The sequence below is a fragment of the Martes martes genome (genome assembly GCF_963455335.1).
Source record: "Martes martes genome assembly, chromosome: 14".
In the NCBI taxonomy this organism is placed as follows: Eukaryota; Metazoa; Chordata; class Mammalia; order Carnivora; family Mustelidae; genus Martes; species Martes martes.
The window spans coordinates 35,048,217-35,075,849 of NC_137902.1; the positions used below are offsets into that span (position 1 = coordinate 35,048,217).

General features: G+C 40.1%; 1 protein-coding gene and 1 long non-coding RNA gene across 2 annotated transcripts in view; one reads left to right on the top strand and one right to left on the bottom strand.

Moving 5' to 3' along the window:
• Window positions 1-15,979: 15,979 nt before the first annotated feature.
• The window catches only part of LOC308355235, a 50,184-nt gene continuing 38,530 nt past the window's right edge, over window positions 15,980-27,633 (bottom strand). Inside the window, exons 2-3 of the long non-coding RNA XR_013967940.1 lie at window positions 19,096-19,656; window positions 15,980-17,677 (exon numbers count right to left, since the gene is read on the bottom strand). This is a non-coding gene — a long non-coding RNA (uncharacterized lncRNA). The remainder of the gene's footprint in view (window positions 17,678-19,095; window positions 19,657-27,633) is intronic.
• Window positions 17,003-21,519, top strand: PPP1R3C (protein phosphatase 1 regulatory subunit 3C). Its single transcript, XM_080823320.1, has 2 exons — window positions 17,003-17,119; window positions 19,160-21,519. Exons 1-2 carry the CDS (start codon window positions 17,106-17,108, stop codon window positions 20,094-20,096), a joined length of 951 nt encoding a protein of 316 aa, XP_080679446.1. The 5' UTR covers window positions 17,003-17,105; the 3' UTR covers window positions 20,097-21,519.

Sequence of the window (27,633 nt, forward strand, 5' to 3'; positions counted from 1 at the left end):
ATTTCATTTTGAATATCCAGTCATACCTGGCCCTTGGTCCCGCCCAGAATAAGGATTAAATAAATGTTTTATGAATGAATGGGTTAAACAGAGTTTGTACTTGGTGTGATGGTGCCTGAAGTTTGGGTGTTCAAGGGAATCAGCTATGTGTTTATTTCCAATGTTTAGGATTGTTTTTCTTTGTGTACTGCTAGTCAACTAACAAATGGGAGATTACTCTCCTGATTAAGGGTATTTGATTTGAAATTGGATCAGAATACCTCACAGGTCCCGTCTAACTTTAGGAAACTATGAGTCTATTGTCTGGAGAGATGCCAGTATGACAGCCCTGACTCATCTTTGTAGGTATTCAGGGATAGGAGCCGACATGAATGTGGGTAGAACTAAATAATTGCAGCTGATAGATTAATTTGTATCCCTCCAGAATTAACAATCTAGTGGGATGGAATCCTGAGATATCTCCTTACCCAAATTTCCATAGTGTATTTGAATTTCTGGATAATAGAATAACAGAATCATAGCATTAGAAGGAAACTCTATTGCCACTGAGGCCATTCTTCCGCATAAAGCATGCTGCCTTTAGCATTTCTGACACACCTTCCAGGCTTTGCCTGAGCATGACCAATGAGCAAACTCTCACTAGTTTTCTGGTCTATTGTTGGATAACCCAACTGTTAGAAAGGTTTCTCTTATATTAAACCATATTGAAAAAGTCACCATTGTTCTATTTCAGTTTTGGAGCAACAGAAAAGTCTGTTCTCTCTTCCATATGTAAACTTAACAGATTTTTTAAAATGTATCTTGTGCATTCTCTGTCTTCCCAGGCCAAACTACTTTAGCTCCTTAGGAAGATGTGGGACAATTTTCTTGTCCTCTCTTAAATTTCCTGTTTGGCAATGACCCTCCTAAAACATAATGAGTGGAATACATTACTTTTGCACTTAATTATAACTACCATTTACCACTCAGTCACCTAACTATAGCTGCTTTGCTTATGTGTTTCATCTAATTTAACTGTCTTCTCAATGGTCCCATGTAGACAGTTCTTACCACTGGTATTTTATAGATAAGGAGTCTGTAGCTCAGGTAAGTTAAGCTGTTAATGGATTCAGGATTAAGAGCAGTAGACAGCAGAGCTGAATGCGATGGCGTGCAAGGTTTATAGTCCTCTAATGCTATAATTATTTTTACTACCCAACAAGCTAGTTATAATAAACAAAAAACTAATACCTTTTTTTCTGCTCTGCAGTGTACATAGTCCCTGTTTTTAAGTCAAATATGATCCAGAAAGTCTGATGGCTGATAGATAACTGGCAGTACCCTGGCTGGAGGATCTAGTATTGTGTTCTGAACTAATGCCAACAAACACTCTGTCACTCCCCAACACTGCCTGAGTTCCTTGTTGGTATGCTGTAAGCATTCTGGTGTTCATTTGTTAAATATTTTTTATAAGGGCTTACTTGGAGTGAGGAACTGTTAGGAAATGTCAGAACTATGGGTGGGTGCTTTAGGGGAATTGACAGTGAATCATACCTGGGTTGCCCTAGTAGTGTATTATAAAAAAGATGACACATTCTAACCAGCAATAGATGAAGCAAAGGTGATATTATTATGGTGCCTCAAATTTCAGAGAAGGGAGGAATGATTTTCAAGAGTGTGGGGAATCTGACAAACTTTTGTGGAGAAAGTTGCTTTCTGTAAGTTTCTTATTTCCTCTGCTTTAGTTTCATTCTCTAAAAATGATATTAAAATTGGTTCTTAACTCATAGGGCTGTTATCAGGATCAAATAAAACAATTCAGGAAGTGCTCAGCATACTGCCTGTCATTTAGCAAGTCACCAATAATTATTTTTATTTGAGAAACATTTTTAGATTGAAACAGACATAGGGGTTTTGAAGTCATCCAGGGCTGGGTTCAAGTCCAACCCAGTGTGACTGTGGGCACTTAATTTCTTTTGAGCCTCAGACTCCTTATCTGTAAAACAGGGTGAGTGATAGCCCTACTTCACAGCTGGGTGGATTACAAGAGCTAATGTTGGTAACACAGTACTTGAAAAGGAGTAAGTTCTCAGAGACTGTTAGCTGTAATTACTTATTATCTTTTGAGCTGGGCCTTGGAGGATGGGTAGGATTTGGGTGAGAGCAAGAACATTCCAGAAAGAATATATCAGGTGAAAGGTACATGATGATTAGTAAGGAAGTCACTTCATCTGGGCCATAGAATGTGCATAAGGGGAAAAGGGTGATCAGAGCTGGGTGGTCTTGGAAGCCAGAATGTGGAATCTGGGGTCTACCCTCAGCCAATGAGGCCATGAAGTAACATACATTGTGTTAAAAATCTTGCTGGATTTTTGTTTTTCCTTAGTTCCTCCTACTTCTGTGTTATAATCTCAGTAGCCAGTTTCAATTCACTCCACCATGGTCCATCATTTGCCATCTTCAGGACTGTTACTATCTCTTAACTATCTCTCCACCTGTACTCTTGCACCTCTTCCCATCTCTTCTCTACACAGTAATTGTTAGAATTTTTTAAAACGCAAACTTGATCACCTACCTCATCTGCTTAACCCTTCCTCAATGACTTTCCATGGCACTTAGGGTAAAACCTAAAGCCCTTATCATAATTAAAAGCACTCTGTGTGATCTAGCCTCTCATTTTCCCTTTCTATCAGTCAACATTTGGGCAGGAGAACAGCATAAAATCAAAATGGGTAATTTGACAAGTATCTAATAAAGAGGCTATTTGCATGGGTTTGGGGGTGGATCTAAAGAAACTAACAAGGGATAAATAAGTGATAGTGCAGTCCTGTGGGGGCAGTAACTGTAAGAATTGTTCCCCACCTCTAGGTCTGAAGGACAAGCAGATGGAGCCACTGCAGAGTCAATGGAATAGATTCATGGAGAGCCCTGTCTGACAGAAATCCTGGCTGTAGGTAGAGGGTTGAAGCCAAGCCACCACAGCCACCTGTCAAGGTAGAAGCTAGGGGAATAAGTACTTTGATTCATTCTCCTCCCACCCTCCACTTTTCTGTTAGTGTCTCTTGTTGACCAAACCTAACTAAAAGTCAGAGAACATGGAAGCCCATTGGTGTAGTCCATACAGGTGAGCTTTCCCAGGTATAAAGTAGGTTGCAAGAGTGTGGCAAGTGCCTATAGTGGGCCCTTATACTTTTTCTCAAGTACCTTTTACCTTGTGTGCTGTTTACTTCTGTCTCCTCATGCTTGCCCCTTCACCTGGCTAATGCCTGCTCTTCCCTCTGCTCTCAGCCTGAGTATCAGTTGTCCAGGGAAGAATCTTCCCTTGACTTATTCCAGGTTAGGCCATCTCCTTTTACCACATGCTTACATGGCACCCTCCAATTATCTTTTGATATGTCTATCAAAATTGCATAAAATGAAGTATATAATTATTTGATTAATAATAGTCTTTCTGTTAGACTGAGAACATAGGATCCAGCTGGTCTTTTGTTCTTATAGTATCTTCAGTCCTGAGTACAGTGAGCTCTCACAGAAGCCCAGTAAATATTTACTGAATAATTAATACCCACATTCAGTCTTCAATTTCTCTTTGCATGTGACCCAACTTTGACTAGAATAGGTCTTATTGACTTTAGGTGTGAACCTGACACATTAATGGACTAGTAAGAGTATAGAATATTTCAACAAATATCTTTGGAGTGTCCACAATGTTCTAGGCATTGATAAGTGCGAGGGATACAGAGATGGGTAACATTTGGTAGCTGCCCTCCGGAGTTCATAGTCTACTAGGGGAACCAGTAATGGAAACAAATAAATACAGTGTTACAAAAGCTATTCTGGCTGTCTAAACAAATTTATTTCTGAAACAGAGCCGAGAACAAGGAATTCTTTTTCTGTCTCTAGGCTTGGGAGAATTTTAACATTGGACATCCGATCTGGACCTCAAAGGATGGATAAGGTTTGGTCAGGTGAAGGGCTTCTGGGCCGAGGACACAGCAAGAACAGAAGATGTGGCACATTAAGGCAGAGACTTTTGCAACCTATGTACTTTCCATAGTTAGAGGAGTACAATAGTCAGCAGAATTTTCCAGGAGGTTTTAAAGTCAATGGTAATCTTATGTAAGTGACATAGTTAAGGACAAATGCAGGAAACACTGGAAGGCAAAGGAGGAAGGGGATGTTTGCAACCCCACGAAGAAAAGGGCAAGTTGGACAACAGTAGCAAGTAACAGTAGCAAGAGAATCAAAGGATGACAAATGGTTTTACAGATATTAAAAGAATTCCTGATGAGTTACTGCCTTAAAAAACTCAAGTGTACATCTGTCCTGGTCCTGGTGGCTGACTTGTGATGTGAAAACAAATCTGCCCTGTCCCAGGACAATGTGTGCTTTTGCTGAGGCTCCGGAGTCCGGGACATTGGATGGTTTGGTTGGCACCGCTCTGTGGTACTTTTGAAATAACTCTTCCCTAAGTGCCAACTTAATGGCACACCATCCTCATTTAGTATTTTGGTCAGCACTCCTCTCTAGTCTTTCTGAAAGCATCTGAGAGACATCTTCTGAAAGACAATTCATGTTCTTGCCACCTGCTAATTCACCAAATTCACATTGTTTCAGTATTGTCTTCTTATTCTGTTTGTGGAGGATTCTAAGGCCAGCAACCATTTTTCTTAATTAACACATCCAACTTACACAATGGGTATGTGGTGTTAGTGCAAGGTGGCAAGTGCTGGAGGTACACAGATGAGTAAGATATTGTCTTTGCCCTCTAGAAGCTTACAGTTTAGTAGAGGAGACAAATGCAAAACAGATTTTTATGTTACCAACAGACTAGATTTTAATTGTTCTCACCACAAAAAAGAAATGACAATTCTGTATTGTGATGTTATGTGGTAGCTAATGTTATTGTGGTAATCATATTATAATATACGAATATATCAAATCAAAACACTGTATACCTTAAGCTTATACAACTGATACTTATATGTCAATTATATCACAATATAAGTAAATTTAAAAAGAAGAAAATTAATTACGAACAAAAGACAAAAGAAAAGAAAAACTTTTTCATCTTTTTCAGATATTTTGCTATAGGGTTCAAAATTTTATTTTATTTTATTTATTTATTTGAGAGCGAGAAAGAGCAAAAGAGCATGAGCTGGGGGAGAGGCAGATGGAGAGGGAGGCAGATTCCCCGCTGAGCAGGGAGCCTGATGCGGGGCTTGGGTCCAGGACCCTGGGACCATGACCTGAACTGAAGCTAGACACTTACCTGACTTAACCAACCCCGGTACCCCTAGGTTTCAAAATTTCTTATCTTTTAAAAGCCTCTAAGTCTTGGGGCACCTGGGTGGCTCAGTGGGTTAAGCCTCTGCCTTCAGCTTAGGTCATGATCTCAGGGTCCTGGGATGGAGTCGCACATTGGGCTCTCTGCTCAGCAGGGAGCCTGCTTCCTCCTCTCTCTCTCTCTGCTTGCCTCTCTGCCTACTTATAATCTCTCTCTGTCAAATAAATAAAATCTTTAAAAAAAAAAAGAAAAAAAGGTCTCTAAGTCTCTAATTATTTTTTTAAAAAATAATTTGAGACCTGGAACTTTCCTCCTTCTCAAAATAACCATCAAAGCTCTCATCAGGTAATTCTTCCTTAGTCTTCTATAGACATATTTGTGATAGGCAACATTTGTCATCTTAGATGAATAAAACAAATTGAGAAATGTCATTACTCCACTACATTTTTTAAAAGAATGAAATCTATTTTCTCACTTTGATTTCTACATAGTAGGTGACTATTAATATTCTAAGGATAATAATCATTACTTAAAAAATAAAACACTGTCACAATAATGAAGACAATTTAGAGATCTCTTTCCATACAATATTGCAGAACAAAAACAGAACAACCAACCAACCAGATTTTTATAAAAGAAGATAGGAAGTGAAATGATGAAGATAATCCCAGGGTCTTAAAAAACACAAGTTTAGAGAGGAGGGCATGGAAAGTACTGCTGGGAAATGACGTCTGAGCTGAATGGCAAGAGAGGAATAGACATTTGTCAAGCAAAGGTGAATGGAACGAGAGCACTCCAGGCAGAGGGACAGTGTAAGAGCACATATAGGATTTGGGAATGACAAATGGGAGCTGTGAATGTAAGCAGTTTGTTTATTTTGGTAGATTTAGACTATAGGCAGTCATTGTAGGATTTTGTGATGAGAGCTACATCTTAGATACCCTGTTGGATATGAGAAAGATGTGTCTGAGTTACACAATATAGGGTGGGAAAGGCAGGTTAGAAGACTAATTATGAAGATCCAGGTGAGAGATGGTGAGTGGCTTAAGTATGGAGAAGAGGGCATGGATTTTGAGACACACTGAGAAGGTAAAAGCAGGCAGGACTTGGTGAATGATGACACATGGGAGATAGGAAGAGAGAAGTATCCAACAGAATACTCAAGTTCAGATCCTAGTTGAATGTGAACAAGCCAGTTAATTACTCAGATGAGGTGTTGGCACATGAGCTTAGATCTTGGCATCAAAGCCTAAATCCATCACTTAATAGTTTCAAACCCTGTTAGAGCCATTCAGCCTTAGTGAGTCTCAGTTTCTATCTGTAAGATGGAATAATAAGAGTGGTTTCACAGGATTTTACTGAGAAATGAAATAAAAGATATGAGGCATCTATAACGTTAAAGGACTAGTCATATGTAAATATTATTGCTCAAATGCTGCCCCTGTGATCTTTACCAATCAAATCTTGCACTTCTGTTTGTAGTTTGCAAAATAAGAATGTCTTTCAATATTAACCATGGAGAAGACTAATTCCATAAATAGTGTCAAAACTTTGGATTTGGTACAGATGACTTAATCATATCCACCAACCTCCTCCCTAATGTCCTCCAGTGCTTCTCTCCCAGCTTACCCAAGTGCTTAAAAACTTCCTATTATTTGACACTGAAGAATTTTCAGTGGACTTGAATCTCTCTCTCCTATTGCAATAGTCTTAAATAAAGTCTACTTTGTCTGTTTAAAAACAAACAAACAAACAAAAACTTTGGATTTGGGGGTGAGGCAGGATAGAAGACAAGAGGAAATGATACTTAATCATTGTTTGTCCTATTTAGCACTTGATTTAAAAGAAGCATTGTATTATAAAAATATTGTAGCCAGTGATTGTTATAAAATATGGGAAAGGACTTAATAGTGCTGGATACATGGTTTGTTCTTATACTATTAATTTTATTTCTGCAGAAAGGAAAAAAAAACACCTCTTCTAGTCACAAACGGAGCTCTAAAATTCCACAAGGGTGAAAGCTCAACATATACAAGAAAGCAAGACCTAATGCTTTTTTGTTCAACATTATCACTTTCCACTACAGGAGGGAGTTTTTTAATGAGAAAAGTGAAGGAATTTTGAAGTATTTTGTTTTCCTATTGGTGGTCTCAAATAACTGCCAACTTTACCATGTGACTTAAAAGTTTAACAGTTGTTCATTTTAAAAAATTTAGTATCTTACTAATGGAGTAAACAAGGCTTGGAGAAAGTGGGCTTGGAAATGTTTTTAAAGTTGTGCCTGACATTCTAGAGGATTTACTACATTTCAGACAAAATATTACAGTCCCAGTGAGAACAGTTGACTCAGTAGGATCTGGGAAATTGTTTGCTCTTCCCAACTCTTCCTCCCTCACCAGTTGTAACTTTTTACTACTTCCTAGGCATGTAGCAGCTAAACAAAAATAAGTCTTGGATAGACACAAAGCCATAGCCAGATCTACTTTGACTCTACATGGGTAAGGGAGAGGCTACAGCATTCTAGTTTTTAAAAAAGGTTATAAAGAGTTTTGAATATCTACTGGAGCCAGTAGTTATTAAGAGTTATGTCCAGAGTGGGGGGTGAGGTGCTGTGATGTGTTTGTGTGCATGTGTTGGGGAGTGAATGGCAAGAGGAGATGTTTATTTTGTCACATAAGAAAGGAAATATTGTGGTATCTTATGAATCGGGGATCTGTTCTCAGTTTGGATTCTGTCAAAGGTGCTTTTAAACTCCAATAACCAGAGTTCATAGCTGAATCCAGATACTAGATGACAGAGCAGGAAAATATCTGTCCCTAGACAAAAGGAGCCTGGTGAGTAAAGTGTGGTTAGACAGAGTGCTGCTGCATCTCATAGGCTTTTTGAGTTTGCAAGCAAAGAATTAGAATGCAATGTCACAATGATTCAGTATGCTAAGATTTTGCAAAATATGGGACTGAAACTGGAGGTTGTACACCCCACCCCAAACAGAGCAATGAGAGCATATACAGAGCATCAGACCCAACCAACACAGATGAACCCAGTCAGCCATGACCATGAAGGGACTTCTTTAGCTTTTTAGAAAGGAGGAACTAAAGATAGGGAAGAATAGAACTTAGGAGTATACACTGTATCAGTTCCCTGTTAATTCAAGGGATTCAGTCCTTGCCCCAGTGCTTTTCTATAAGCCTGGAGTTAAAAAGAAAATTCTCCAAGTCACAAAAACGACAGTGCCCAGAGCAAGTTGAACCAGGCTGGTAGTCCCCTTGCAAAATTCCCTTTGTCGCTGCCTTCTTTGTGCATGTTGCTCTGTTTTCAAAGCACTCAGTCCCCCTCCATAGAGGAATGAACTAAAAACAATTTCTAGTATACATCCTTCCATTTTGCCCCCCAAATCCAGCTGCCCATGTATTGAATAATCAGTTCTTCCTCTCCTTTTATTAGATATGCCCACCTGTATGTAAGTCAGGTCTATTTATAGACTCTTTAGTCTCACTGATCTGAAACTTTTTTCCCATGGGACAAATGATTATTTACTTTTGATCTTCTTATTGAGGTATAAGTGACATATAACATTATATTAGTTTCAGGTATACAACATAATGATTTGATATTTGTATATATAGTAAAATGATCACAGTGTGTATAGTTAACATCCATCACCATGCATAGTTACAGATATTTTTTTCTTCTGATGAGAACTTTAAAGGTTTACTCTCACAAATTTTCAAATATATAATAAAGTATTATTAACTATAGTTACCATATATACATTACATTCCCCATGACTTATTTTTCTAGCTGGGATCTTGTACCTTTTGACCATCTTCACCTATTTCTCCCATCCCCCCTCCACACTTTGGTAACCACCAATTTGTTCTTTGTGTCTATGAGCTTCATTTCCCACCCCCCCCTTTTTTCTTTTTTTGATCCAACAGATAACCAAGATCATCCAGTATTTGTCTTTCCTCATCTGATTTATTGACTTATTTCACTTAACATAACACCCTCAAGGTCCATCCATGTTATCACAAACGACAGGATTTCATTCTTTTTTTTTATGGCAAAATAATATTGCAGTGTGTGTGTGTGTGTGTGTGTGTGTGCACGCGCGCATGTATACAACAATCTATCCACCTTTATTCATCTGCACTTTATCCGTCTGCACTTTGGTTGGTCCCTTATCTTGGTTATTGTCAATACTGCTGCAATGAACATGGGAGTGCAGATATATTTTTGAGTTAGTGTTTTCATGTTCTTCATATAAATACTCAGAAGCAGAATTGCCAGATTATATGGCAGTTCTATTTTTAGTTTTTTGAGGAACTTCCACACTGTTTTCCATAGTGGCTGCACCAATTTACATTCCCATCAGCAGTGCACAGGAGTTCCCTTTTCTTCCCATCCTTACCAGCAGGTGTGAGGTGCTTGCTTTCTCATCGTGGGTTTGGTTTGCATTTCCAGGATAATTAGTGACAGTGAGCACATTTTCATGTACCTTTTGGGCATTTGTATGTCCTCTTTGCAAAAATGTCTATTCAGATCCTCAGCCCATTTTTGAGTGTTTTTGTTGTTTCAGTTATTTTTTTGATTTTTTATTTTTTACAATTGAGTTGTATAAGTTTTATATGTGTTTGGGATATTAACTCCTTATATAGATCATATTTGTAAATATTTTCTCATTTGGTAGGCTGCCTTTTCATTGAGTTGGTTTCCTTTGCTGTGCAGAAGCTTTTTAGTTTGGTGTAATCTCACTTGTTTGCTTTTGCTTTTGTTACTTTTGCTTTTAGTATCAGATCCAAAAACAAAAATCATTTCCAAGACTGATGTCAGGAGGCTTGCTATGTTTCCTTTAGTTTTATGGTTTCAGGTCTTACATTCACAGCTTTAATCAATTTTGAGTTAATTTCTGTATATGGTGTTAGGTAGTGGTCCAGTTCATTCTTTTACATGTGCCTGTCCAGTTTTCCCAAAACCATTTACAGACACTGAGCTTTCCTCATTATGTATTCTGGCTTCTTTGTCATAAATTAATTGACTATATATATATATATATAAAATACGCATACATATATATACACGTATATATTATGTATATAAATTAATACATTTTATTTATAAAAAATCTATATACATAATTTTATTTCATGCAAATTTATTTACATAATTTATGTAAATCACAAAATTATGTAAATTTATGTAAATTAATTCACATTTTACACATAATTAATAAAATTATACACATAATTTTATGTACATAAATATATGTGTATTTATGTATATAAATTTATATATACACATATTATATATAATATACATAATATACATATATATGCATTTATGTATATATATGCATATATATGTATATATATATGCATTTATTTCTTGTCTCTCTATTCTGTTCTGTTGATCTATGTGTCTGTTTTTATGCCAATACCATACTGCCATACTGTTTTGATTACTATTTTGTAATGTAGTTTGAAATCAGCAAGTGTGACACCTCCAGCTTTGTTCTTCTTTCTCTTTATTTTAAAAGATTTTATTTGTCAGAGAGAGTAAGAGAGAGGGAGAGCGCACAAGCAGGGGGAGTGGGAGGTAGAGGGTGAAACAGGCTCCCTGCTGAGTAAGGAGCCCGATGCAGGACTCCATCCCAGGAGTCAGGGATCATGACCTGAACCAAAGGCAGACACTGAACTCACTGAGCCACCCAGGAGTCCTGTTCTTCTTTCTCAAGATAACTTTGGTTATTTGCTTGTGTGTGTGTGTGTTTCAACACTAATTTTAGGATTATTCTATTTCTGTGAAAAATGCCATTGGAATTTTGACAGGGATTGTATTGAACCTGTAGGTTGCTTTGGATAGTATGAACATTTTAACAAAACTAATTCTTCCAATCCACAAGCACAGAATATCTTTCCATTTTTTTGTGTCTTCTTCAATTTCTTTCATCAATGTTTCACTGAACAGGTCTTTCATTCCTCTCGTTGAAGTTTTTCTCAGGTATTTAATTCCTTTTGATGTAATTATAAATAGGATTGCTTTCTCAATTTCTCCTTCTGATAGTGTTATTAGTATATAGAAATCAATGGATTTTTGGATATTGATTTTGTGTCTGGCAACTTTACTGAATTCATTTATTAGTTCTAATTGTTTTTTGATCTTTAGGGCTTTCTACATATAATATCATGTCATCTGAAAATAGGGACGGTTTTATTTCTTCCTTTTTGATTCAGGTACCCTTTATTTTGATCTGATTCTTTATTCAGGCACTGACAACAAATTTTAAAAACACCGTAAATTAATAATAAATTTTTCACTGATAGAGCTAGTATGTCCTCATTATTTATTTTTTTTTTAGAAAATTCCTTCTTTTCATTTTGATGTTTCTTATGTTGATGTTTCCTACTTAGTACATTTTGGTTAGTTCCTATCAATCCTCTGCACAATTCAACCCCTCCCCCATCTTCCTTAATAGTCATATTCAAGCCTTTTAAAATGCCCTTCAGTGGTGGCTTAAAGTTCTTTTTTCCCTTTCTAACATCTTTTCCTTCACCATACTCTTTCGATGAATATGGAGAACTTGAAGCAACCTGGAAATGTAACTAACCACACAAGAGCATGATTTCTTCTTTACAGTCAGATTTCATTCTTTGCTCATTTCCCTGTTTTGTACTCAGAGCTCTCTCTCTCTCTCTCTCTTTTTTTTTTTTCAAGACAGTTCAGGGGATTTTCTTCTTGTAACAGTTAAGGTTCTCTTTCCTTTGGCCCTTCCCACAATACCCCCCCCCCCGCCCCCCAGCTAGAATCCTCACTTCTCCTTGTGTCCTGGTCCTCTTTGACCATCCTGGCCCCCAGAGGGCTCTCCTTTCTCTCAAGTTCTGATGGACACATAGCAAAAGCGTAAAATGTTCATACGACCCCTCTTTTACTTAGCCAACCTGGTATGGTTACTGGTCTTTTTACCTCTATGTCCTTCTTCCCAATAGGTTATTAGAGAGGCCAAATATATAATCTTTTTTAAAAAAGATTTTATTTATTTACTTGATACTGAGTACAAACAGGGGGAGCTCCTGCTGAGCCAGGAGCCCTGAGATCATGACCTGAGAGAAGGCAGACGCTTAACTGACTGAGCCACCCAGGTGCCCCATTTTATCTTTTAATTGTTCCCCTCTTCTTCTTCACCCCACCTGAGATTCCATACACGTCTGAGGTGGTGTTCTTCACTTTAGCCATTTTAACCACTGTTTCTTTAATCACCATTACTTTTGGCACCAACCATTACACCTTCACACCTGTGCCCAGATTGTTCTATCAGAAGAATGTTTTAAAGGTGGGGTATGAGGTGAACCTAGTTAAAGGTTTATTGAGTGTTGACTCCTCTTTGGAGAGAGCCCGTTTTCCTGAGTTCTATTTTAGAGACTTCAGAGAGATAGCTTTCACGGCATCAGTCAGCACCAGGGGGCAGGAGAGAAAGCAGCATGAATGGAAACAAGCACAAGCTCAAACGGACTGTGTGAGTAAGCGGCCTAAGTATATGAAACCCTCCAACACAGCTCTTGGTACCTAGTAGGCAGGCAATATATGTTAGTTGAATCTTAAAAAATTTTTTTTCCTTTTAAAGATTTTATTTGTTTGTCAGAGAGAGAGAGCGCACACAAGCAGGGGAGTAGCAGGCAGAGCAGGCAAAGGGAGAAGCAGTCTCCCCACTGAGCAAGGAGCCTGATGTGGGGCTTGATCCCAGGATCCTGGGATCATGACCTGGGCTGGACACAGAAGCTTAACCGACTGAGTCACCCAGGTGTCCTGAATCTGAAAGTTTTAAAATCCTTTAAAATGATTTCTCTGTAAAGAAAAGGAATAGCCGGGGCACCTGGGTGGCTCAGTGGGTTAAGCCTCTGCCTTCGGCTCAGGTCGTGATCCCAGGGTCCTGGGATCGAGCCCCACATCGGGCTCTCTGCTCAGCAGGGAGCCTGCTTCTCCCTTCCTATCTGCCTGCCTCTCTGCCTACTTGTGATTTCTCTCTCTGTCAAATAAAAAATTAAATAATTTTAAAAAAAGAAAAGGAATGGCCTTGGGTGTCCTAACCCAGACCCCAGGGGGACGCTCAACAGACAGTAGGAAGCTGCAAAACTAACTCTGGGACAGGATCTTACTGTCTATACCCCTCATAATATCCAAGGCCCCCATCAACTGATAGAAGTCAGTGGCTCATGGGCGGTCACATTCTGCAGTACCAGGCACTTTTCCTGGAAGGCCCAGTCATGCAAATAAAAAACCTGCTCTACTTTAAATTCCGCCACCTTCCTTCTGAAGAAGGCACAGGGCCAGAGCATGACTGTCAGCAAATCAAAACCCAAACCTTTGCTGCCCTGGGAGATCCAGAACAGACTTTATTTTCTGATGGGAGCTCGTTTGTTGAACAGGGCACCGGAAAGCCTGGATACGCCGTGGTCTCTTTATATGAAACAACAGAGAGTAACCCTCACCCACTTGGGCTAAGTGCCCAGCTGGTCGAGCTGAGGGCCCTCACCCGAGCTTTAGAGCTCAGTAAGGGCAAGAGTCAACATACGTACTGACTCCACATACGCCTTCCTGGTTTTACGTGCCCATGGTACAATATGCAAAGCGACATTTTCTAACTGCTTCAGGTTCTCCCATCAAGTATAAATCACGCGGCATCTACATGCCGTATCAACCCCCAGAAGTAGCAGTTACACCTTGCAAGGGGCACCAAAAAGGAACGACGAAGTATCCGAAGGGAACAGACTGGCCAATTCTGCAGCAAAATCAGCCGCCAGGTCAACTACCCTTATGGTTGTCCCCCTAGTCTGGGATGGCTCCATAACCCAGGAAAGACCCTGCTATTGAGGAAAGACAATGCACAATATATGAGGGATATACTAGTCTTGAAGGGCCTTTTGCCTGCCCTTTCCTCACAGTATGTGGAGAGTTCACTAAAACATCCTCTGTCTCTCGCTGAATTCCTGGCTGCACTCGGTCTTGCACTGTGCTTTGGGTCTTGCCTCCTAAATAGCCTAACCCACTTTATATCTTCCAGAATAAAGGTCATCAAACTCCAAATCGTGGTGGTTCCAATGGCGCCTCACATGGAAGTCAAACCAGACATCCACAGGGGACTCCTTGATAGATCAGCATGAGAGGAACCCTGACCGCTGCCCCATTCAACACCCCTGACCAGCAGGAAGTAGCTATGATCGGTTGTCACCCCCTTTTCCCTAAGAGCAGCTATGGTTACCTCTTGGGTGGGTGGGGGAGAGTGATGGAGGGTAGCTGGAAGGCAAGAAGGGAGGGACAGGACCTGCCCCCGAGAGGAAACCACCCTTAAGAGGATTTTACACCACCCTGGAAGGAGCCCTCCACCCTTTCCCTTACCATCAATAGGTGACAAAAATGTGATTGGATGACAGGCACAGGGAGGTTAATCAGCTTAAAACAGCCTGCCGACAGGCCCATAAAACCCACTAGACTAGAAACTCCAGTGGCAACCCTATTAGGGTCCCCTTCCTCTTCAGGAGCTTTGTACCATCACTTTGCTATTGCACAGTGAAACTTGCTTTGCTGCCCACCAAAAGAAAAAAAAAAGGAGGGAGGGGAAGATTTCTTAGTTACAGAAGACGTCCCTGTTATTTGTAGAAAAACTAAAAAATACAAAGAAGTAAAACGGCCAAGAAATTTTTAGTTACTCTTAATCTTACCATCTAAAAATAAGCACTATTAACATTTTGGGAGACTATATTTTATTTTCCATGCAGGCACGTTTTTCCTCTAAAATGGGATGATGATATAGTCTTACTATTTTATGTTTCTCCGGAACTTACTGGTAATACACACTTTCGTCAACATGTGATCATGAGTAGAGTCAAAAACTCCACCCAGTGTTTTAGTTTTGGCTCTGATCTAACCAGTCCGGGGCAAGAGGTTAGCTTCTCTGAGTTTTAGATTCTTCATCTGTGAAAAAAAGACTTTGAAGCCAGTAATACTTAAGGCACCCTCCACCCCTATCATTCTAATTGATGATGGGTAATTAAAGGAAGACAGTACCGTACAGTGGTTATTGCTCTGGCATTAGCCAGGTTTTAATCCCAGCTCTAATTATGAGATCCTGAGCAGATTTCTTGACCTCTCAGTGCCTCAGTTTCCTTATCTCTAAAATGGGATTAAAAATAGTAGGGTTGTTCTAAAAAACAAATAGGTAAGACACATACAACACTTAGAACAGTTTTTGGCACATAGGAAAGGCCCAATAAGCAGTAGCTATTTATCCGTAAACTAGCTCAGGCACTGGCCACCTGTGGCAATGGAACAGTAACTAAAACTGAGGGCTAGGGTACTGATTTGAGAACTACCAGGGGTTGAATACATGCACTGGACACTGTGCTGTTTTCTCGTCAGCACAGTTTTATGTAATCCTCAGAACAATTCTACTTTTTCCACTTTGTGAGGAAGTCAAGGCTAGAACTTGGCTAGATTCATGCATCTTTGTGTCAAACCCAGAGACTATGTCACTTTCTGTTAGCTTTGATTGTGCTGAGGGGTTAGAAGGTCTACTACTAGTTGGAGGTGTTCTCCAAAAATCAAATCCAAGCACTGAGTACCTTCCCTGGTGATACTCAGCATGGGTCTTTCTCTTTAGTAACTCCAAAAATTCCAGTGTTTGACAGAATTTAAAAGACACGGATTTTTTTTTTTTTTACATTTTACATTGTACATTTTGTACATTTTAATTGACTAGGAGATCTCGAAGTTAATAGAGGAGAGCTAGGACGTGGGTTTTAGAAAAATAATTTATACTCAACTTGGAAATTTAATTTTATGGTTGTAACTGATGGTCTAAAAACTCCCCAAACTAAACAAAGTAACGAAACCTCAGCAAAAGTAACTGGCTTGGGAAAGAGTCATGAAATTTACAGGGAGATATTTTAACATTTTGGTTTCCACCGCACTGCCAAAGGACGTCAGAACTGAGTTGAGGGATTTGGACTGACCACTGGCTCTGTGGCTGACCATCCACGTGAGCAAAAAAGGCCATTTGGTTTCTGGCTTTACTTTTCTCTTCCAAAGAGAGAAAGTGAAGAATAAATGGAAACACAAAGTGCCTTGTAATTAAATGCGACGTCCTGTTTGAAGGGCTAATAAAGAAATTTATTAACATTTGTTAGAGAATTTGGTAATTCTTAGCAGTCTTCATCCACTGTGATGCATTTTGATTCATCCTAATTAAAAAACAAGCAGCCAACCTCTGATTGCTCAAGGTTAAGGCGAGGGAGAAGATAAGCAGATACATCAAGCCGTGAACAATTTAAACATTTCGAATATACCTTTGAAAGGACCCACAACTCTTCTGCGCTTAGGTTTAACTGTGTACCGACGCCTCACGACGCAAAAGGCATTTCCTTCCCTGCAGCCTTACTGAGCTGGCGCGCAGCCCGGACGAGGTTTACGGCTCTCTCCTGGCCTGCACCCGCTATGTGCTTCGCGATGCGGCCTCCACGCCCCCTCGCCCAGGGTTCGCGTTACGGAGCTCCGACCAGCTGCTGGCCGAGTCCCCAGCACTCTCCGGAGCACCACGGCGGTCACGTTCCCTGGGCGAGGGCTCGCGCCCTAGTCGGGCGCTGGTTGGTCGTGCCGCGGGGCCAGCCGCCCGGTGATTGGTCCGAGGGACTGGTTCACGTGTTCCGGAGCCCATAAGCGGCCTCTCCCGCGCCGCACCCGCAATCCGCCGGAGCTCCAGCCGAATCCTGACGGAGCGGAAGTGGGTGCGAACTCACGCAGACCATCGAGAGCCGGCACTCGCGGTCCGCCGCCGCCTTTCTGCCTAATGAGCTGCACCAGGTAGGTTCACCGCAGACTCCCCGTCTCAGAGTAGAGGGGTGTGCACAGCTGTAGGGAGGTTGGGCGGCGTGGTCCTTAAGGCATCACCACAGATGGAGACGCCGGAGGACGGCTAGCTGGCTAACTGTGGAGTTGAATCTGTCCCCAGGGAAGACTCGGATTGTGGAGATTTGCTTCAGAAGTTCTTAGGCAAAGCTGATTTTGGTGATTAGCATCCCAAACCGCAGCTTTTAACGTGAGTCAGCTTTAGTTCTGACTGCCTCTTGGATTCTGACTGTTCGCTCTTGATCCAGCACAAATGTCCTAAGAACTGGGGCAGCTTTTGGGAATCGCATCTTGACCTTCCTGGTTGGGGAGTTTGGCTTGTGTGTGTGGGGGGGGGGGGGAGCGGAGCGGGGACACTGCAGTACGGTGTGCTGCATTCTTTCGCCCTCCTGCACCTTTTTGGTCATGGTTTGCTGTAGTAAACCATGGGGAACCGCGAAGTCTGAGCAAATGACGATTTTTAAACTCTGGACCAGGATTTGAAATTCCAGGGAAATTGCCAGACCCTAAAAACTGTAAGGGCAAAAAGTAAAAATGTAAAAAAACAAAACAAAACAAAAACCCAAAACCAAAAACCTTCCATAAAACTACTTTAAATAGGTTCTCCAGACGTGGCTTACTTAACAGAAGACTTCTCTAAAAACCCTGTTAACTATTATTAGATGCACAAATATAGCTTTAGCTTTCATTTGTCCTAAGTTTGTAAGCCTCCATAAAAATAAATGCTGTGCATGTTCTTAACATTATCTGTTGATGACCATTTATTTGCCTGTGTACTTAGAGCTGCTGTGAAGTTACTGAAGACAGATTGAGCTATGTCATGTACAGTGCACACACATAACTCCTATCTGTACAGATAGGATGGGGGAAAAATCATGAGCTTGGCAATGTGTATGGAGGGCTAAATTAGGCCAGGAAAAGAAAAAAACCTGATGGACACTTCTGAATTTAATACTGCTGAGCATAGTTATGTTTAAATTTTTAAATAGCTTTATTATCTTGCTATTTATAAATACCCATTGCCGAACATTAGAAAATACCAAAAAAGTACAAAGACAAAAATAGATGATAAGTAATCCTACTGCATGGAGAGATGTAACTTTTTGGTGTATTTCCCATTAAGTATTTATAAATTCGTGTAGACAATATATAACAAAAACAGTCCAATTTTCAGGTAACTAGCTTTTTCCCTCTATGTGTATTTGTCATGAATATCTTACATGAAATACAGATGTGAAGTTTTTCTGTAAGTGCATGAACTGCTGACAGGCATTTCAGTTGGTTATTGAAAAACGAGGATGAACACGATAAAGTGCAAAGCTAATCCTCTAACTTCATTTTTCCAGCCTTCTCACTCTCAAAACTGCTGCTCCCTGAGAATTCTATTGCTATATTTTTTCTTTTGAAGTGGATTACCTTTCCAGAGAAATATAATCAATTTAATAGCAAAATCAGCAGAGCTGCCAGAGGGAGCACAGAGTCTGGACCCATGGTTCTGGAACCTCTTTGCTCGTGAGAATCACCTGGAAAGCCCCAGTCCCCACCCCCAAGAGGTTCTACGTCAGTGGCTCTAAGTCCCAGGAATTGGCATTAAAGAAAAAAAGACGACCAACTCTCTAGGCCATTGTGACTAGACAGGTTTGCGAACCATTGGCTTAGAACAGCAAATTGGTTCTTAAAGGTATATTAGAGATGATCACAAACAGCCCCTTCCAAGTGTTTTAAGCAGTTAATCCATGGCCTTGCAGTTTGTCAAGAACATAGCCAAACATAGGATGCAAATCTGATCGTCTAATACTGTTTTCTTTGACTATATATGATAGCACATCCCTGATGCTTACTGTGCTGGTTATAGTTAAATCAGTACAAAAATAGTACATATAAATAGTACATACATACATACATATAAATAGTACAGAAGTATTACATACATATTTGGAACTTGGGGAAGAGCTTTCCAGACCAGGTGATAACCCCTCTTCTTTTGTATTTCAGAATGATCCAGGTTTTAGATCCGAGGCCTTTGACAAGTTCAGTCATGCCAGTGGATGTGGCCATGAGGCTCTGCTTGGCTCATTCGCCACCTCTGAAGAGTTTCCTGGGCCCTTACGATCTCCAACGAAGAAATTTCGTGAACAAATTAAAGCCTCTGAAATCGTGTCTCAATATAAAACAGGAATCTAAATCACAGAATGAGTGGAAGCATTCACACGACCAAGCCAAGAAGCGGGTTGTGTTTGCTGACTCCAAGGGGCTCTCTCTCACTGCCATCCATGTCTTCTCAGACCTCCCAGAAGAACCCACGTGGGATCTCCAGTTTGATCTCTTGGACCTTAATGATATCTCCTCTGGCTTAAAACTCCATGAGGAGAAAAACTTGATTTTAGATTTTCCGCAGCCTTCAACTGATTACTTAAGTTTTCGGAACCATTTTCAGAAGAATTTTGTCTGTCTAGAGAACTGCTCTTTGCAGGAGCGAACAGTGACTGGAACTGTGAAAGTGAAAAACATGAGCTTTGAGAAGAAGGTTCAGATTCGTATCACTTTTGATACCTGGAAAAGCTACACTGATGTGGACTGTGTCTACATGAAAAATGTGTATGGTGGCTCAGATAGTGACACTTTCTCATTTGCCATTGACTTACCCTCTGTCATTCCAACAGAGGAGAAAATTGAGTTCTGCATTTCTTACCATGCTAACGGGCAGGTTTTCTGGGACAACAACGAGGGTCAGAATTACAGAATTGTCCATGTGCAATGGAAACCTGACGGAGTGCAGACACAGATGGCATCTCAGGACTGTGCATTCCACCAGGTGCCCCCCAAGACTGAGTCAGAGTCATCCGTCTTTGGCAGTCCAAGGCTGGCCAGTGGGCTTTTCCCAGAATGGCAGAGCTGGGGGAGAATGGAGAACTTGGCCTCTTACCGATGATTAAGTAACTTAGTGACTGGTTTTGACCTGGTGCATTTTCCATGTAATTCTAGGTCTGTATTGCTCAATATTAGGAAGTCTGTGCTACTTGCCTTATTAGGTTTAGTTTTGAGCTTTTGAGACCTGGCTACAAAAAGACCAGCTTCTTGAGAATTTACTGTTGCGGTCTGTATGATGATACTGTTTTGCTTTGGAGGATCAAGTAACATCCTAGAACCCTGTTTTTGTTCTAAAAAGTAATACTGTTCAGTGCCCTTTCTCCTCCCGTCTCAATTCACAAGCTTTCACGTTGGGCAAGGAAAGGTTGAGAAAGGACAGTTGATGGTGATGGAAAGCTGTTTTAATGGTATGAGGAATGTCTGAAAAGTGCACACACAAGGGCTCTGCAGCTCAAGTCAGAGTAGAAGCAGTCTGATACTTCACTGTTGGTGAGAAAAATGTAAGGTTACTTTGTGTTTTTAAGTTGGTTTTACAGTTTTCTCTTAAGGAAATAATTTGTGGGGCGGGGAGGGAAGATTCCATGTTCTACATTCTTGTGGAGAAAAACCAAACCTCAGGTGTGTTGGGAGGTTTTGGGGAAAGGTGAATTAAACTCTGGAGAAGCAAGATTTTAAATGAAGCCTTTCTTTTCAAACGTGATTTATGAAAAACACGATTTGGGGAAAGTTTAAGCAAATCTGGCTTTGCAGTCCTTAGGTTATGAGTGATCTTGTTTGTGATCAAGGCATCATGCTCAGGGACTCAGTAAAAAGATTGCTCTTTGCAAGTGCCTTGATGGAGCCAGAATACTGTGTTGATCCCAAATATCTGAAGAGTCATCTGATAACTCATGAGTGTTTGACTTTATAAGAAGGTCCACTCTGTATACTGGCATCCCTTTTGCAATACTGTTGTATCTTTGAGAGTGTTGCCAGTGTATACAACTTGCATCCTTCATATTGAAGGTGACTCATTTTTCTGCCACACTTTTTCCATGTGATATTGGAAGTGAGGACTGAAACAGATTCTCAGTTCAAGAATCCAGTACTTTGCACATCGAAGCAGCAATCTATTGTGCCTATTTGTTTTAAGTCTTTCTACCAATTTGAAGTACAATTTTTTTTTTTAAATAGATGTGAATTGTTTGGATGTATTATAATAGAATTGTTTTGGGGTGTGCTTAAATTCATTCTATAAGATGTTAAGAACAGAAGTCCTCAAATGTTGGCATCTGTCAGTGTGCACATCCATTGAGAGGTATTCAGAGAATGCAGTTAATTTTAACAGGTGTGATCTGCCATGCTGGAAAAGTATATTGGAATAAGTCTGCTATGACAGTGTTTGAGGTTGGGCTAGCACCCACAGTTTTTCTATTCTAAGTATTTCACTGTCCTACAGCTATCCTCTGTGAACTTTTCTTTAAAAATAAAAGCGTTTGATATAAGACCAGAGTATGTTTTCTTTCTCAAAAGCCACAAGTCAAATAAACCATCAACTGAGATTGTCCTGTTGCAAGAACTGAGCAAAGATAGTTTGGACCAGGAATTGGATTCACCTGAGGGTATTCAGATGGTTCCAGTCTCATTAGTGCACTAGGGCTAGGGTCCAGGAACAGTGACTTAAGCTGCTGTGACTGTTCTTCAGTTATCCCCATTGGTACTTAACTGCTGCTCATGCATATTGTTTGCTGTGTCAGGGTTCTCTTGGGGGCCACTCCAGCTTTAAAATGGAGGAGGTGGTGTGGGAAGAGCTGGAGTGGGCTACTCTACCTACCTCTTCAGCTCCAGCACCTACCTGAAGGGGCAAAGGTTGGAGCTGCACAGAGAGCGTATGGGCACCAGTCCTGGACTGAAGAGAGGGTCAGCCCCTGCAGTGAGAGGCAGCAGGTCTATGAAACTTGAGTTGTAATTCAGTTCTTAAAGTTCCAGAAAGGGCTTCTGCATGGGTTAGTTGTAAACAACAGGCCTGCAGGCTGTATCTGGCTACAGGTGTATCTTGCTTGACAGGAAGTGTCTACAACCAGGATCTTAGCCTGGATAGGAAAAATTTTAGGGGTTCTAGTACTTAAAGAAGTAGTTGATAGCACACCCCAAATGACACCCTGTACACCATGATCAAGATGAATATGGCCTTGAAAATACAAAAAAGTCTAGATCCCCTTCCCCTCATATTCCTCCAGGACAAAACACCTGAAAATGCTAGACAATTTTGAACTATACTATAATTTTGAACTATAATACATTTTAAGAGTATTGCTGAGCTGGGAAGAAAGGAAGGATGGCCTTAAAGGCTGCCTCTGCCCCCTAAATAAAAAGCAAAGCAGGACCCCAGAGAGTAAATGTATACTAAAGCTGACAGTTGTCCTGAAGTCACTTGCTAATCCCCTGGTGATCAATACTAGTTTAACATCTGTGGTTGCTAAGGGGTCAGAAATGAAGGTTAGTGTCCATTAAGCTGGGAGGTGGTATCTAGCATAGTATCTAGAATATCTAGCATAGCTAGGACCAAGAAAGGATACAACTGCATTAAAATAACCCTTCTAGAAATTCAACTAGGAAAGATGCTTGTACCTCTGGGTAGAGGGAAAAAACAAACTTCTTAAAATTCATAACCACAATCTGGCCCTCATACGGATTTGCAATCTGAATTCACATTCTTTGTATTCTGAAAAACGTCAAACCAAAAATTATTAAAAATGATCCCTGGTTGCAGTACCCACAGGTGCTCAGTAGAAGCAAACACAAGTACTCCCTAAAAGTGTGCCTTTAACCTAAGTCCCAAAGAATTTTCATCAAACGTGAATTCCATTAACAAAGCAATAAAAAGATAAGTCTTTGACAAGATGCAGGAAGCAGCAGCTAACAAAATGTCATAGGCAATGCATAAATAAATACTGGGGCATTATGGACAACTTCATGTTTATAACTGAAAACTTAGATGAGGTGGAGCATTTCTAAAATGTGTTGGATCAAATAGTTTCAAGATGAAACAGAGAAACTGACTAGTCCTATAAACATTTAAGATTAATAATTTAAATTGGTGGCTTAGAATTTACTCACAAACAAAATACCTGGTCCAGATATTTTTACAGGTGAGTTGTATCAAACATTTAAGGATCAAATTTTTTTTTCAAAAGATTATTTATTATGGAGAGGGAGTGGGGAAGAGGCAGAGGGTGAGGGCAAGGAGAGAGAACCTCAGGCAGATTCCCTCATAACACAGAGCCCCAGGTAGGCCTTGATCTCATGACCCTGACCAAGATCATAACCTGAGCAGAAATCAAGAGTCAGATGCTCAACTGACTGAGTAACCCAGATACCCCTAGGATCAAATAAATAAATGTACACATGTATGTGTGTGTGTATCTTTAAAGATTTTATTATTTGAAAGAGAGCGTGCACACAAGGGGAAGAGGGACAAGGAGGCTCCTTGTTGAGTGTGGAGTCCAACCTGGGGGTCAATCCCAGGATCCTAAGTTCATGACCTGAGCTGAAGTCAGATGCCTAACTGAGCCACCCAGGTACCCCATGGTCAAATATTTCTAATCTTATATAAAATATTCCAGAATATATAAAAAAGAGGAAACATTCCTCAACTTATTAATGAGTTAGCATGACCTTGATACTGAAACCTACTGGGGACAGTATAGGGATGGACAGTTGTAAGCCAATCTCACTTATTAACAGATACAAAAATTTACAAATGACAAATTATTAAAATGTGGAAAAAATAATGTATTATGATCAAGTTGGGTTTATTCTAAGAATCAAAGATTGGCTTAATATTAGAACATCAATTACTATAACCTGACACATAAATAGATTAAGGAAATAAAAATACACAGCCCAATAGATGTCAAAAAATGTTTATAAAATTTTACATCCTTAATGGAAAAAAACCCCTAAAACTAAGAATAAAGGGAAATTTGGAAAAGGGTATTTACTAAAAATAAAAGCAAATAAATACAAACACCATATTATTGTTAATGTTGAAACTCCTTTTAAGGTAAGTTCTTCTATTACCACCTGTCCTAAACACTGTGCTGGAAATCTGAGCCAGTTAAGTAAAGCAAGAAATAAATAAATAAATATAGGATTGTTAGGAAACAAAGAAAATTATCATCATTTACAGGTAATATGTTTACCTGCATGGAAAATCCAAAAGAATCGACTACTATTATTAGAATAAATGAGAATTAGCAAGGTTGTTGGATATAAATTTTAACAGTTAGCTTACAAAATGGCCCCGATGGTCCTGCCCTTCTGAGATTTATACCCTTGCATAGTTTCCTCCCATGCTGTGCCAGAGTTGCTTTGTGTAACCAATAAAATACAGCAGAAATTATGTCATACTACCTCCAAGATTAGGCTATAAAAGACACTGTGGTTTTCATTTTAGTTGCTTACTCTCTCTCTCTCTCAGATTTGCTTGCACTAGGGGAAGTCAGTTACCTTGCTGTGAGCAGCCCTATTGGAGTTGCCCATGTGGTGAGGAACTGAGGTCTCCTAAGAGCCTGGAAATGGATCCTTTAGTCCCAGTCAAGCTTTCAGATGATTGCACTCTTGGCTGACATCTTGATTACAACCTAATGAGAAACCTTGAGCCAAAACCTCCCAGCTAAGTTGCTTCTAAATTTTTGACTTAAAAGAATATGAGATAGTAAATGTTCGTGTATGTGTTTTACGATTTTATTTATTTGAGAGAGAGAGTGAGCAGGCACAAACAGGGGGAGAGGGAGAGGGAGAAGCAGACTCCCTGCTGAGCAGGGAGCCCACTGTGGGGCTTGATGTTGGGCTCCACACTGGGCTTGATCCTAGGACCCTGGGATCATGACCTGAGCCAAAAGCACATGCTTAACTGACTGAACCACCCAGGTGCCCCTAAATGTCTGTGTTTAAGCCACTAAGTTTGGGGTAATTTGTTACTCAGAAATAGATGACTAATACAAGGATCAATATCCAAAAGTGAATTGAATATCAATCTATATATATGCAATAAACAGAAAAGGTAATTTTTGAAAAAAGAGAATATTTGACAATAACAGTAATGATATAAAAAGTCTTTGGGATAGGGATGCCTGGGTGGCTCAGTCCGTTAAGCCGCTGCCTTCCGCTCAGGTCATGATCCCAAGGTCCTAGGATCACGTCCGCATCGGGCTCCTTGCTCTTTCCGCCTCTGCCTGCTTGCGCACGCTTGCTCTCTCTGACAAATAAATAAATAAATAAAATCTTACCCCAAAAGTCTTTGGGATAAATATAACAAAAGTTTAACAAGATGTTTAAGGAGGGGGCACCTGGGTGGCTCAGTGGGTTAAGCCTCTGCCTTCGGCTCGGGTCATGGTCTCAGGGTCCTAGGATCGAGCCCCGCATGGGGCTCTCTGCTCGGCGGGGAGCCTGCTTCTCCCTCTCTCTCTGCCTGCTGCTCTGCCTACTTGTGATTCTATCTCTCTCTCTGTCAAATAAATAAAATAAAATCTTTAAAAAAAAAAGATGTTTAAGGAGAAAATTATAAGTATACATTGAAAGGCAATAAAAAATTTACAAATAAAAAGCTATGCAATATTTGTGGTTAGAAACATTTAATATCATGAAGACATTTACTATTTTAGGGAAAGCCAATCAAAACCAAGATATCAATAGTTTTTTTTTTTAAGAAATTGACAAATTGCTTCTAAAATGTGTGTGGAAGTAGAAAGAGACCCAAGAAGAGTCAAGAATTTCCTGAAGATGGTGGGGGAGGGGGGGATTTGCTGTAGCAAATACCAAGATGTCTTATAAAATTACAATGACTGGGGGCGCCTGGGTGGCTCAGTGGGTTAAAGCCTCTGCCTTCGGCTCAGGTCATGATCCCAGGGTCCTGGGATCGAGCCCCGCATCGGGCTCTCTGCTCAGCAGGGAGCCTGCTTCCTCCTCTCTCTCTGCCTGCCTCTCTGCCTACTTGTGATCTCTGTCTGTCCAATAAATAAATAAAATCTTTAAAAAAAAAAAATTTAAAAAAAAATTACAATGACTGTTACAATGGGGTATAAATTCAGGGTTAAATAAATTTCCAGTGGAACAAATTAGAGTGCCGAGAAAACAGCTCACATATAGGTGAAGGCTTGGCTTGTGACAGAGCTGGCAATGGTAGCAAGTTGGAAGAGAATGGAGTTCACAATAACTGACCAGGAGCAGACGGTTTTCCACATGTAAAAGCATGAAACCAGGACCTTCCCACATGCTTTGGTCTAAAACTAGGTCCAGGGGCTTGAATAATTAAAAGCAAAAAGGGAAAGCTTTGAAAATTTTTTGAAGAAAATATAGAAGGCTTTAGGACTTTGGAATTGGAAAGGATTTCTAAGACAAAGGAACACAGGGATGCCTGGGTGGCTCAGTTGGTTAAGCAGCTGCCTTCGGCTCAGGTCATGATCCCAGCGTCCTGGGATCGAGTCCCACATTGGGCTCCTTGCTTGGCAGGAAGCCTGCTTCTCCCTCTGCCTCTGCCTGCCACTCTGTCTACTTGTGCTCACTCTCGCTCTTCTCTCTCTCTCTGACAAATAAATAAAAAAATAAAATAAAGTAAAAAATAAATAAGATAAAGGAACACAAACCAACAGAAGACCACTGATAAATTTAACCGCATTAAAATTTAGATTTTTTTTTTAAATCAAAAGATAAAGTGAAAAGATTAGCTACAAACTGGGAGAAGTTTTAACTGACAAAGGATTAGTAACCCAAATATGCAGAGAACTTTGATACTTAATAAGAAAAAAAAAATCTACAGAAAAACAGGCAAAAAGACTCAGATATTTCATGTAAGAGGAAACAGGAATGGCAACAAACATATGAAAAGATTCTTCACTTCATTAATAAACAGGGAAATGCAAATTAAAACTACAATGAGATACTATTTCACATCCATCTGAATGGCAAAAGCTAAGACATCTGTAAATAAGTGTTGGTGAGCTTGTAGACAGACAGTGGGTCTCATACCCTGCTGGTGAGTGTATAAACTGGTATGACCACTTGGGAGACAATTTAGCACTGCAAAGTTGCAGATGCCTAGCAATTTCACTTCTATGTGTGTATCCTACAGAGAATACGCCAGAGGGTATATATCAGGAGATACAGAAATATGTTTGTAACAGTGTTACATGTAAAAGCAAAAACTGAAACCAACATAAATGTCCACTGACAGTAGACTGGATAGATAAACCCTATTTCAAGCATAGGTGAAAACGAATGGCAGCTAATCCTGCTAACACAAATGAATCTGACAAACATAAAGCTGAGCAAAAAGCAGGTTACAGAAAATACATCCAGTATGATTATTTTACATTAGATTCAAAACCCCACACATTCCTGGATGTATAGATGTTTTACAAATCTCTCTAGGTCTATAACTATAATAAGAGAAAACAAAGGAATAATAAGTAGAATGTGGCACTGAAGTTACTTCTGGGGAGGAAGATGGAAAGAATTGGGGAGGGGTTCAAAGAATATTTAAAAATACTGGGGTGCCTGGGTGGCTCAGTGGGTTAAAGCCTCTGCCTTTGGCTCAGGTCATGATCCTGGGGTCC